A 13,100-nucleotide genomic window follows, 5' to 3' on the forward strand; every position below is an offset into this window, starting at 1 on the left:
CAAACGAACAACTGCATCCACAACCCAAGCTACAAATTTTTGCTAAGACCTTAGGAAAGGGATTTGATGTGCTGATCTTCCTTGATGAAATCTGCTCTCGAAGAATTTTGGTGAAAGCCAAGAGTGTTGCGAATACTGAGGATCACCCTTGCCACAGTATTAATACTGGATGCACTCAAGGCTACAATTCTTGCAATGTAGGTCAAATGAGCTCCTAAACTCAATTGTGCCCTTCTTAGTAAGAACTTGAGTGGAGCTGATGTAGGGAGGAGGATAAGCTTTCAAGGAGGTGATGATTCCAATTACACTTTAATTTAACATATATTTTAATTACACTCCAATTTAACATATATTTTAATTAAAGTTAAATTTTTGTGAGAAGAGTAACTTTTTTACCCTCTTGTTATCTATTTATTTATTGTTGAACAAACAACTAACATGCCTAAAATTAATTTCTGTATGGACAATAAATTCAGAGTGGAGTGAACTGAGACGTAGACCCTGGTACATCTAGTTACCTCAGAAAAGCAAAATACTAGAAATCTGAAATAAAAGTAGAAAATGCTGAAAAATGCTTAGCGGGTCACGCAGCATTAGATAAGACAGAAACGGAATTATTATGTTAAGACAATGATCTTTCATCAGAAACTTCTGAAGGAAGGTCACTGACTTGAAATGTTAAGCCAGTGCTTCCAAAACTTTTACGCAATGTGACTCCATCTCAAAGTTTAAAAATTGCCATAACCCCTCTGTGAGATCAGGCCTTTTAATCTACAGGAATATTTTTAAAAGGAAGTCTTCCACTAAGCTTTTTGGGAGCAGGAATTGGACCTCAAGGATCAGTCAATCAAGTCATGTCCCATCATTAAAAAAGGGAGAATTTAAAGGAACCTCAGAGATGTTACATTCAGTGGACTATAGCAGCTGTTGGAGTAAAATTGGGGATTGTGGCTTTTTTGGGAAGCTCTGTGTAAATTGTTTCCCTCTCCATAGATCCTGCTTTACTCCCTAATTTATCTTAATTTTAGTTAATAAACAATAATTGCATTGCACCAAATGATGGTAGGATATATAATAAACAGTGTTAATCAGTCATCTGTGCTGTTGACCTTTTTGTGATCTTCAAGCTCCAAAATTTTGTATGCCATATTTGTTCGTGTTTGCTTCCTCTTTCTCTACATCCCATTGCCCATCCCACTCCTCACTGACTGCAACTTTTTAAACCTTGTCAACTTGGCATTATGAATGAGTCATACTGAAATTTGAAAGTGCATTTTATGTGCATTGTACATAGGTAAATGCTTCATCATCTCATTAGCAATTACACATAGATGGATGATGAGATTTTCACTGTCCCTACTTGCTGTCTGGCCAAACTACATGCAAAGAGAATGGGCTTGGGAGAATCAGTGGGGAAAGACCACACAGTTGAGCTTAATTGTACACTGTTACTGTGAAGTGATATGAAAGATCAAACCCCCCCTATTAATCCAGCAAACAGTACCCTATTCAGTAAAGATGGCGACAGAAACGCAATCTCCTGTACTGGCAGCCATTAACATTAACTAAAACTGGCAGCCATACCGTCATCGTAAGAAAACTCATCTTCCTGGGAAATTTGGAGAGAATGTGCAACAAGTCGACAAATTTAATCATGTCTGCACCTTATCATGCTTCGTACAGATCTGTTGGGCTGTATTACGTTTACAAAAAAAAAACACAAGACTAAATGGGGCATGGTATTATTGGAGTTCCGTCATAGTCTTAAAGATGGATTTGAAAAATATTCAAATTGGTTGATCCTAGATTTTAGTGCAGAGGGGTTCTGGCACCTTCTGCTATGGAAGGATGACTATTTTTTTCTGCAGTTTTTCTTCTGGGAACAGAAATCTCCTTACGATATGGTCCAGTTCATCTAGTGCAATCTGTGCATGCACTACCACCATTTCATCTTCATCAGTCTGGATCACATACTTTAACAGTCGATAGAGATCTCGTAGAACTTCATCCAGAATCTGCAGCATAGAAGATAGCAGGATTAACTCAAAATAATTGAACACAGAGAGAGGAAGAGACATGTCAAACTCCTAAAAGCCAGTTGGTGAAGGATGAGTTCAGAACCAACCTGGAACTGGATTTAAATCAAGTAAAAAACAAAACATCACAATTACATGGCTCATAAGTCAGGCCTCACCCCAATGCCATTAAGTGTCTCTTCATACCTCTTTGGTAAACCCACTATGAATTTCAAGCAACAATCTAATTAATGTCCTCTGTTAGAATCCTTACTGATTTTTCATTATTTTAATTTTATTCTTTTATGAATTTTGGTTTGGAGCTGTGAACTGAGAACCGTAAGCTGAAAATGACCTTTGGACTGTAGGAGGCAGCCTGTACTAAAAATGGAATAGAAAACAATCAATATTGTTTGTGAGGCCAGGCCTGGAACTTAATCGTAGGTTAATTCTTGATCCAAAAGGTTCTACAGAATCTGGGACTGGTTATTCAAATATCTGGTTAGGAATCATTAGGGTTAATTTTGAGGATCTTTGAAGGTTTTAATTTTACTGTGTTGCAAATACAGAGGTAGGGAGGTTGATTTGGTTTGGCTGTATGTCTCAGTGTTGTAACACCTCCAACTGCATATAATTAACCACGAAACCAGAAACCACAACACAATTAACAGAGAAAGACAGAGGCTCAAATCCATATTAGCACAGAGAGACAGAAAGAAAGCAAGCGAATCACTCCATTAAAAAAAAACTCCCCACAACACTAAGGGCACTCACCACCACCTCTCCCCTGGACAATACTTTCCTCTTCTACTTTCCCAAAGGCTTACACAGTTTTACTCACAACCACACCCACACTGAATCTGCACTCCAAGCCCCCTCCAACAAGGGAAGACTCCACTTCTTGGAGGAGAAACTCTGCTCCTTACTCCCATCTTAACCCACTGTTGCCTATCCACACACTCCTACTTCCTCAACTATCCTCTGTCAGAGCTTCGCTGCTCCACTTGCTACCCCCTATTCTCTCTCCCAGCTCCAACCACCAACGAAAAACTCCCGTTTCCTTTTATATGGCTAATCCTGCTCTTCTAAGAGGGCTGGGTCAGTAAATTGTCTGAGATCTGGTCCATGTTATACAGTTACAATTTCACCAGTTATGCAGCTTGAAAGAGTTACTGCACTGGAATGGCCCCAAATTTGATTCAACTGAACAAAGGCTTTTTTGTAGAAAGTCAGAGACCTATCATTAGACAACCCAACAAAAAGACACCCAATCATTAACTGACAGAAAGTTGCTGCCATATCTGATGTTTCACCTGTGAGAATGGGTGGAGGAACATGGGATCAGATTCAGGAGAGCTATGAGGGAGAGAAAAAGGAGGGGGAAAGGAAGAGGCCTGGGAGGGAGGAGAAGTGGGCTGGGAGGGGGAGGGAAGATGAATAGGGATAGGAGGGAGAGGGAAGGGGGTTGGGAGGGAGAGGGGAAGGGGAAAGGGGAAGGGGAGAAGAGGAGGGCCGGGAGGGGAAGGGGAGAAGAGGAGGGCCGGGAGGGGAAGGGGAGAAGAAGAGTGACGGGAACAAAAAGGAGGGAAGGCCAGGGGAGAAGTTGGAGAGAGGTGGAGGTAGACAGGAAGAAAGGGAAGGGGGGAGGAAAAAGGAAGAGGGAAGTGAAGCATGACAAGGGAGAGGGAAAGGCAAGTGGGAGACACGGGAACAAGAAGGGGGATGAGAAGGGAAGAAGGAAGTCAAGTGGAAGAAGTGGAGGGTGAGGGGTTGAGATGGGGGAGAGGAGATGGGAAGGGGAGTGTAAAGAGCTAATTGGAAAGAGAAGTGTAGAGGAAAGCGTGAGGGAAAAGGCGGAAACAGAAAAGGATGGGTAGGAAGGGGAGGTCAGAGGGAGCAGGGAGGGAGGTGAGGGTGCTACTGGAATGAAGTGTGTGTTATGGACAAGACCCGATCCCCTCAAAATATATTAAGAGGATAGCCTGGACCATAACATTTTCTTATCTTAAAGGCGAGTGCCAGCAATGTGTTCCGGATTCAATTTGATTGGTCAAACTACCAGATTTGAAGCAAAACACACTTTATTCATACATATAGTTAAAATACAACAAAAGAAAGAAAAAAATGGAATAACTTAACTCTACTGGAAAACTTAACACAATAACTGATTATTTTACCACTATTGTAACTGTTCCAATATAGTAAGATCCCATAAACACACCTTTAACTACGGCAAATTCAGTAAAATAGATTGTCTCATAGGCAATTCTCTAGTCTAGGAGGAAAAACATCAAGAGGAAACTCAAAAACATCAAGAAAGCAGTTTCCAAAACCAGCTTCAAGACCCAGCAACCGCTACTGAAAAACTAAAAATCCTGGTTCTGTGGGAGCTTACCCCACCTGTTCAGGTTGCTTCTGTTGTTCCAACATTAAAAAAAAAAAGGCCTCAATGAAGGAAGGGGAGGGGTATGAGGGAGAAAGCTAATTAGAGAGGGGAAGAAGAAAAGCAGGAATGGAGAGAGGGGATAGAGTTGGTGGGAAGGGGTGGATCATATTGGAAAACTGACTGGACCAGCCATATCAATATGGTGACCACAAGTGCAAGTTGGATGCTGGGAATTTTGTGGCGAGTAACTCACCTCCTGACTCCCCAAAGCCTGTACACTATCTACAAGGCACAAGTCAGGAGTGTGATGGAATACTTAAACAAAAAACAGAAGTTTCTGGAAAAGCTCAGCAAGTCTGGCAGCATCTGTGGAGAGAAATCAGAGTTAACATTTTTGGGTCCAGTGGCCCTTCATCAGGACTGAAGAAGTTCTTCAGAGTTTTGAAGAAAGGTCACTGGACCTGAAAAGATAACTGAATTCTTTCCACAGACACTGCCAGACCTGCTGAGTTTTTCCAGCAACTTCTGTTTTTGTTCCTGATTTCCAGCATCCACAGTTCTTTTGGCTTTTTGATGGAATACTCCCCACTTGCCTAAATGAGTGCAGCTGTAACAACACTGAAGAAGCTTGGTATCTTCCAGGTCAAGGCATTCGTGCTTGATTGGCACCACATTCACAAACATTCAGTCTCTTCAGGGGCTATGGAGTTAGATTTTCCCAGATCAGTAATGAGGAATCAGAATTACTGCTGTAAGTTTTGCCTAATTTTGCAGTGATACAACTCACACACAAAACTGAGGAGTAGCCTGGTCTCTAGCCATTCAGCCACAGAGTCCAACCCTGACACACTGATAAAAACTGCAGTTTCTGGGATGAGGACAAGTAATAACTCATTCAGGGATCTGAAGCAGCTGAACACAGCTCTGGGCCATTCACTGCCTGCAGCTTCTAGTCCTGTGCACACTGACGGCAACTTTTCAACATTATCACAAGTTTTGTTAAATAGGATGGCAGCAAAAGCAGGAGGCCATTTAACCTTTCGAGTTTGTTCCATTATTCAATCAGAACATGGCATGACAAAGTAGGGGAGGCGGCACTTTCAATTTGACAGGACTGGAGAAGGGAAATTGTGAGAAACAACTCCAGAAGCTGTGAATACACAGTTCCTGCTTGGCCTGCTGTGTTCATCCAGCTCTACACCTTGTTATCTCAGATTCTCCAGCATCTGCAGTTCCTACTATCTCTAATACACAGTCTGTCAGGTTTGAATGTGTTTTTGGGATGGGGACTCTGTTTAGTGTAAGAAGCTATCTGACTCTGGGATGTGGGCAACACTGGCCAGGCTGACATTTGTTAGCCACCATTGGTTGCCCTCAACCTGAGGTACAGGTTTCTTGCTCTCGGTATGGACGAACACACAGGCTGCAGGATGAGCAAACTGACTACAGCACTGTGGTTCAGAATGCCATTCAGGTGGGAGGGAAGAAAAATGTAGTAGAAATAAGGAATGGCAGCAAAGACAGAGTGTCCCAAAGTGCCTACCTGGTGCCAAGATTCAGGACATCTCTTCTGGGCTGGAGAGGAACTTGAAGTGGGAGGGGAAGGATCCAATTGTCAGTGATCCTGTAGGTAACTATGACATTGGTAGGATTAGGAAACAGGTTAGGTGAGGGATTACGAGCAATTTGGGACTAAATTAAGAAGCAGAACCACAAAGTTAATAGTCTCAGGATTGCTACCTGAGCCACATGCAAATTGGAGTAGGGTAAATAAGATTAAAGAGGATAAATGTCTGGCTCAAAGATTGGTGTGGCAGAAATGGGTTCCAATTCATAGACACTAGCACCAGTACTGGGGAAAGAGAGAGCTGTTTCGCTGGGACAAGTTTCATTTGAACTGTGTGGTGACCAGTGTCCTGATGAACCATATAACTGGGGTTGTAGATAGGGCTTTAAACTAATTAGTATGGGGGAGGGTTCAATTGAAGGGAAGTTTAAAACATTGAAAAGAAATGACAGAGCAGAGCAGAGTAGCAATTAAAATGAAATCATGCAGCAGTTGTAACAAGAGCACAAATAGAAATAAATGAATGTGTGACTTGACATCTATTGAGACATGGCTGCAGTGCGATCTGGACTGGGAGCTCAATATACAAGGGCGTTTGATGTTCCAAGGAATATGCCGAAAGGAAAAGGAGGTGGGGTAGCTTTTTTAATAATGAAAGGTATCAGTATCATGATGAGTAGTAAAATGGGTGCAACAGATCATGATGCAAAGTCAGTTTGTGTGCAAATAAGGACCAGCAAGAGAAGGAAGTCATGGGCGGAATTGTCTGTAGAGCCCAAAATCAGGAAATAATGGCACTGGTGTAAGAAGGGCACTACAATTGTCACTGGGTGATTTTAATCTGCGTATTGACAAACCAAATGGGCAAGGGTAATATGGAACACAAATTTGTAGAATGCACCAGGAATTGTCTCCTAGAGCAACATGTTGCACAACCTACCCAGCAACAGATTATTTCAGATGTAGTAATGTGTAATGAGGTAGGATTAATATCAGTTAAGCATCCTCTGAAGTAGGCAATCACAACATGGTAGAATCTGCAAATTAATTTGAGGCAGAGCAACTTAAATTATGGCACTTAGCAGTTTGAATAAAAAAAGTAGGCAGGGAAAACAGACAAATGAGAAAGTAGATAGCAGTGGCAGACATTTAAGCAGAGGTTTCACAACATTCAGCAAAAATTTATTCCACTCAAAAAGAAGGACTTATTGCAAAGGCTGAACCATGTGTGGTATTGAAGGTGGTCAAGGAAAATATCCAATCAAAACGAAGGCTACAAATCAGCAAGAACGAGTGGTGAGCCAGAGGATTGTGTTTTGAGGAAATAGCAACAGATGACTGACTAAAAAGTTCATAAAAAGGGAGAAAATTAATTATGAAAGTAAACTGGCAAGAAATGTGAAAACAAACAGCAACAGCTGCTTCTACAGGTATATAAAAAGAAATTAGTTGAATTGAGTGTGGGATCCTTGCAGGGTGCAACTGTAGAATTGATAGTGGTGAACAGGCAAATAGAAGACGATTTTGCATCTGTCTTCATACTGGAGAATTTTATAAACATTACAAAGATATCAGATAGGGAAGGTGCTAACGGGAGAAAAGGTTATTTAAATAAGACTATTATTTACATGGAAAAAAGACTCTAAAAATGCGCAGCACTGTGGAATCTGTGTATTCCTGCTTGTGAAACACAAAAAGTTAGCAAGCAGGTGCAGCAAGTAATTAATAAGTCAATAGGATTTTGGTTTTCGTTGCTAGGGGCCTGGATTTTAAAAATAGGCAAGTTTTGTTATACTGTTCAGGGTATTGATGGGGCTGCGCCTTGTACAGTTATGGCCCCTGTATTTAAGAAAGGATACACTGCATTGGTGGCAGTTCAAAAGATATTCTGTAGGCTGATTCCTGGCATGAAGGGGTTGACTGAGATGGCTAAACAGGTTAGACCTTTATTCACTGAAGTTTAGAAGAATGAGGGGTGATCTTATTGAAATACATCAGATTTTGAGGGGGCTTGACAGGGTAGATTTTAAGAAAATGTTTCTACTAGTAGGGGAATCTTGAACGAGAGGATATAGTTATTGAGTAAGGGGACATTAATTCAAAGCTGAGATGCAAAGGAATATTTTTATCCCCCAGAGATAGATGGATTTTGAAACACCAAAGAGTTGAGGGCTATGAGAAGCCAGCACAAAAACGGAGTTAAGGCCTGGGATAGACGAGCCATGATCTTTTGGAATGCAGGGCAGGCTTGAGGGGCTGAATGGCCCCATTCCTGCTCCTATCTCATGTTCTTGTGATCTGTTCTTCTGAGTCAGGAGACATCCTTGATCCTCTCACAAGTAACATTCATGCCATAAAAGTGGTGATGCTTGCTGATGATCGCTCAATGTTCAGCATCATTCACAACTCCTCAGATACTGAAGCAATTTGTGCTTATGTGCACAACATCTAGGTTTGAGCTGATCAGCTGCAAAGTAACATTTGCCCTACACAAGTGCCTGTGATGACCATCTGGAAGAAGGGAATCCAACCATTGGCCCTTGACATTCAATGGCCTACTATCAAAATCCTGGCACTAGCACTGACCAGAAACTGAAGTGGATCAGCCATATAAATACTGTGACTCCATTATAAAATACTTAATAGCAGAGCACTTGGAAGATAATGATAGGATTGGACAAAGTCAGCATGGAGTTATGAAGGGGATGTCATGCTTGATAAATCTGTTAGAAACTTTTGAGGATCCAACTAGTAGAATGGATAAGGGGAGCCATGGATAAGGGGATGTGTTTTACTTGGATACTTAAAAGCCTTTTGATAAACATAGAACATAGAACAGTACAGTACAGGCCCCTCAGCCCACTATGTTGTGCCAACCTATTATCCTACTAAGATCAATCTACCCTGCATACCCTACATTTTACTATCTTCCATGTGCCTGTCCAAGAGTCGCTTAAAAGTCTCTAAAGTATCTGATTCCACTACCACTGCCAGCAGAGCATTCCACACGCCCACCACTCTCTACTTGAAGAACCTACCTCTGACGTCTCCCCTATACCTTCCTCCAATCACCTTAAAATTATGCCCCCTCATAAGAGTCATTTCCGCCCTGGGAAAAAGTCTCTGACTATCCACTCTATCTATGCCTTTCATCATCTTGTACACCTCTTTCAAGTTACCTCTCATCCTTCTTCGCTCCAACGAAAAAAGCCCCAGCTCCTTCAACCTTTCCTCATAAGACCTCCCCTCCAGTCCAGGCAGCATCCTGTTAAATCTCCCCTGCACCCTCCTCTGCATCTATGGATGTGGACCCCAAGATCCCTCTGTTCCTCCACACTGCTGAGAATCCTGCCATTAACCCTGTATTCTGCATTAAAATTCGACCTTCCAAAATGAATCACTTCACACATAAGGTCCCACATAACAGATCAGCGTGTAAAATTAAAGTGTATGGGAATAGAGGTTGTGTACTGAAGTGGATTGAGAACTAATAGCGATAAACTTCTTCTGAGTGGCAGTGACAAGTGGGGTACTGCAGGGATCAGTGCTCAGACTCCAGCTATTCACAACATGTATTAATGATTTAGATGAGGAAACTATATGTCATAGTCTCAAGTTTGCAGATGACAAATTGGGTGGAGGTTATCCTGTGAGGAGGATGCAGAAATACTTCAGTGCAATTTGGACAAGCTGAGTGAATGGGCAATTACAAGGTAGATGTAGTATAATGCAGTATAAATTGGGAAGGGGGAGGTGCAATGACACCTGGGTGTCCTTGTATATCAGTCAATGGAGTAAGCATGCAGGCGAAGCTAGCAGTAAAGAAGGGAAATGGTATACTGGCCTCACGGCAAGAGGATTCAAGTATAGGAACAGGGATGTCTTGATGCAATTATGTACAGAACATCAGTAAGACTACACATTGGAGTGTTGTGTGCAATTTTTATCTCCTTATCTGAGGAAAAATGTTCTGGCTGCAAAGGGAGTGCAGCAAAGGTTTATCAGACTGATTCCTGAGATGGCAGGACTGACATAGAACTTAGAACAGTACAGCACAGTACAGGCCTTTCGGCCCACGATGTTGTGCTAAACTTTTACCCTAAACCTAAGGTCTATCTAACCTCCACCCCTACCTTATACGATCATCCATGTGCCTATCTAATAGCCGCTTAAATGCCCCTAATGAGGCCGACTCCACTACCGTCTCCGGCAATGCATTCCACGCCCCGACCACTCTCTGAGTAAAGAACCTACCTCTGATGTCTCCCCTATATCTACCTCCACTCACTTTAGACGTAAGCGCCCTTGTAATAGCTACCTCCACCCTAGGAAAAAGTCTCTGGGTGTCCACTCTATCTATACTTCTGATCATTTTGTACACCTCTATCAAGTCACCTCTCATCCTTCGTCGTTCTAAAGAGAAAAGCCCTAGCTCTCTCAACCTTTCCTCGTAAGGCCTTCCCTCCATTCCAGACAACATCCTGATAAATCTCCTCTGCACCTTTTCCAACGCTTCCACATCTTTCCTGTAATGAGGCGACCAGAACTGGACACAATACTCCAGATGTGGCCGAACCAGGCTTTTGTATAGCTAGAGCATAACTTGAACTCAATCCCTGTATTAATGAAAGCTAACACACCATACGCCTTCTTAACAACTCTATCCACCTGGGTGGCAGCTTTCAGGGAACTGTGGACATGAACCCTGAGATCCCTCTGCTCCTCCACACTGCCAACAATCTTTCTGTTAATCCTGTATTCTGCTTTCAAGTTTGTCCTTCCAAAATGAATCACCTCGCACTTTTCATGGTTAAACTCCATCTGCCACTTCTCAGCCCAGCTCTGCATCCTATCAATGTTCCTTTGTAACCTAGAACAGCCCTCCGCACTGTCCACAACGCGACCCACCTTCGTATCGTCCGCGAACTTACTAATTCACCCTTCCACTCCTACATCCAAATCATTTACATAAATCACAATAGAAGAGGACCCAGAACAGATCCTTGTGGTACACCACTCGTAACTGAGCACCATGTTGAATATTTTCTGTCCACTACCACCCTTTGTCTCCTAAGGGTCAGCCAATTTTGAATCCAATCTGCCACATTTCCCCGTATCCCATGCCTCCTTATGTTCTGCATGAGCCTACCATGGGGAACCTTATCAAATGCCTTACTTAAATCCATGTAGACCACATCCAGTGCTCTACCTTATACAGAGGGACATACAGAGAGAGACTAGATCTGTCAGTATTATATTCACAAGAGATTAAGAGAATGAGGGGGGAATCTCATAGAAACCTATACAGTTTGAACTTATCAAGGTAAATGCAGGAAGGATATTCCCAATGACTAGGGAGTCCAGAACCAGGGGTCATAATCTAAGGATAATTGTTAGGCATTTTAGGACAGAGATGAGGAATTTTTCATTCAGACAGAGGTGAACCTGTGGAGTTCTGTGCTGTAGGAAATTGCTGAGGCAAGACACTGAAGACCTTCAAGAAAGATGCAGATAACATTCTTAGAACTAAAGGAATAACAGGTTATTGAGAGAAAATGGGAACGGGGCACTGAGTTGGATGATCAGCCACGATCATACTGAATGGCAGAACAGGCTCGAAGGGCTGAATGGCTTTCTCCTGCTCCTATATTCTATGCTTCTATGTTACAAGAGCAGGTCAAAGGCCGGGAATTCTGCAGCAACTAACTCACCTCCTGTCTCCCCTGAGCCTGTCCACCATCTACAAGGCACAAGTCAGGAGTGTGATGCAATACTCCCCACTTGCCTGAATGAGTGCAGATCCAGCAACACTCAAGAGGTTTAACACCATCCAGTACAAAGCAGCCTTCCTGATTGGTACCACATCCACAAGCATCCACTCCCCAAGCACCAATGCTCAGCAGCAGCAGTGTGTGCAAGATGCACTACAGCAACTAACAAACCTCCTTCAGTGTCTTCTAAATGCACAACCTCGAGCACCTAGAAGGTCAAGGACAGCAGACATGTGGAAACACTGCCAAGAGAACAGCTTGGTCCTTGGATTTCTGAAGGTTTATGCCTCAAGTAAATGACAAACACATATCCACTGACAGGTAAATGACGGACTTCTCTACAGCAGGACAGACACCCCTTCTTGCCAAGACGTGACAGTTATGATGTGAATATTTCCACTCTTCAGGCGAGCGCCTGCTGGCTGATATTTAAACCTTTTCAACATGATCTGTAGTGCAGCATATTATTATCGTTACTTCCTGCCTCAGTGGCTAAAAACTCAAGTCCTGGATGAAGTTGCTGATGGAAAGGACATTGTTTACACACGATGATTAATTTTCACTGAGTGCTTTTTGGGCTGTGTAATCCAGATGGTTCAGTTCCAGCTGCTGGTTACTGTCTCCTTATGAATGTTAAATTGCCACCAGTGTCTGTAATTATTATTAAAATAGAGGAACTAGATTAGACATAGATGACACAGAAAACTCTTTCATCATTACTGGGAACACTACCAGCCCTTCAGAGTGTGCATAACTCACCAGGTTTAATGTCACATCTGAATGAGACACCCCCAGACATGGCAGCACTCTCTTAGTATTAAGGTAGAGTATCAGCTTGGATTAAGTGCTCAGATCTCTGCAAGCAGGTACTGTGAGCTTTCTTTGTAAAAACTAATGCCACACAGTTTATTATTGCCCCTTCCTTCTGCTGCTTCAAAGGTGCAAAGTGTAAATTACTTCCCTTACCTGAAGCGTCTTTTCACTAAGTCCACGGAGTAAAAGAGTGATAACATGAACTGCAGCTCGACGCACCTCTGGTTCCCGTTCTGTCTTCACAATGCCTGTAAGACATTCAGTCACCTGGAAGGAAATCACAGCAATAATGAAGTGACTTTATGCAGGCAGCACGGAATTATTATCAGATCTACAGGAGGAGCTCATATAGTTTCCAGTATTGAGCATAATGTCGAAGCCGAGTTGATAATGACTTTGAAAATTCAGCTTCTCGAAGCAGCTCCCTGGAACGTACTACATCAGCAATCTTGGTCAGTGTTCACAGCAGCAAAGACTACACACTTTTGATCATATTTTAGATTATTATTATACCTTCCAAGTTGGTTTTGGTGTATTAATTTGGAAGG

The 13,100-nt window shown here is 42.4% G+C and overlaps 1 protein-coding gene across 1 annotated transcript in view; it reads right to left on the reverse strand.

Moving 5' to 3' along the window:
* Positions 1–290: 290 nt before the first annotated feature.
* tango6 (transport and golgi organization 6 homolog (Drosophila)) overlaps positions 291–13,100 on the reverse strand; it is a 140,058-nt gene continuing 127,248 nt past the window's right edge. Inside the window, exons 14-15 of the mRNA XM_048605931.1 lie at positions 12,706–12,819; positions 291–2,015 (exon numbers count right to left, since the gene is read on the reverse strand). Of these exons, the coding sequence (XP_048461888.1) occupies positions 1,839–2,015; positions 12,706–12,819 (291 nt within the window). The 3' untranslated portion in view covers positions 291–1,838. The remainder of the gene's footprint in view (positions 2,016–12,705; positions 12,820–13,100) is intronic.

Source organism: Rhincodon typus, chromosome 15, assembly GCF_021869965.1.
Source record: "Rhincodon typus isolate 14 chromosome 15, sRhiTyp1.1, whole genome shotgun sequence".
In the NCBI taxonomy this organism is placed as follows: Eukaryota; Metazoa; Chordata; class Chondrichthyes; order Orectolobiformes; family Rhincodontidae; genus Rhincodon; species Rhincodon typus.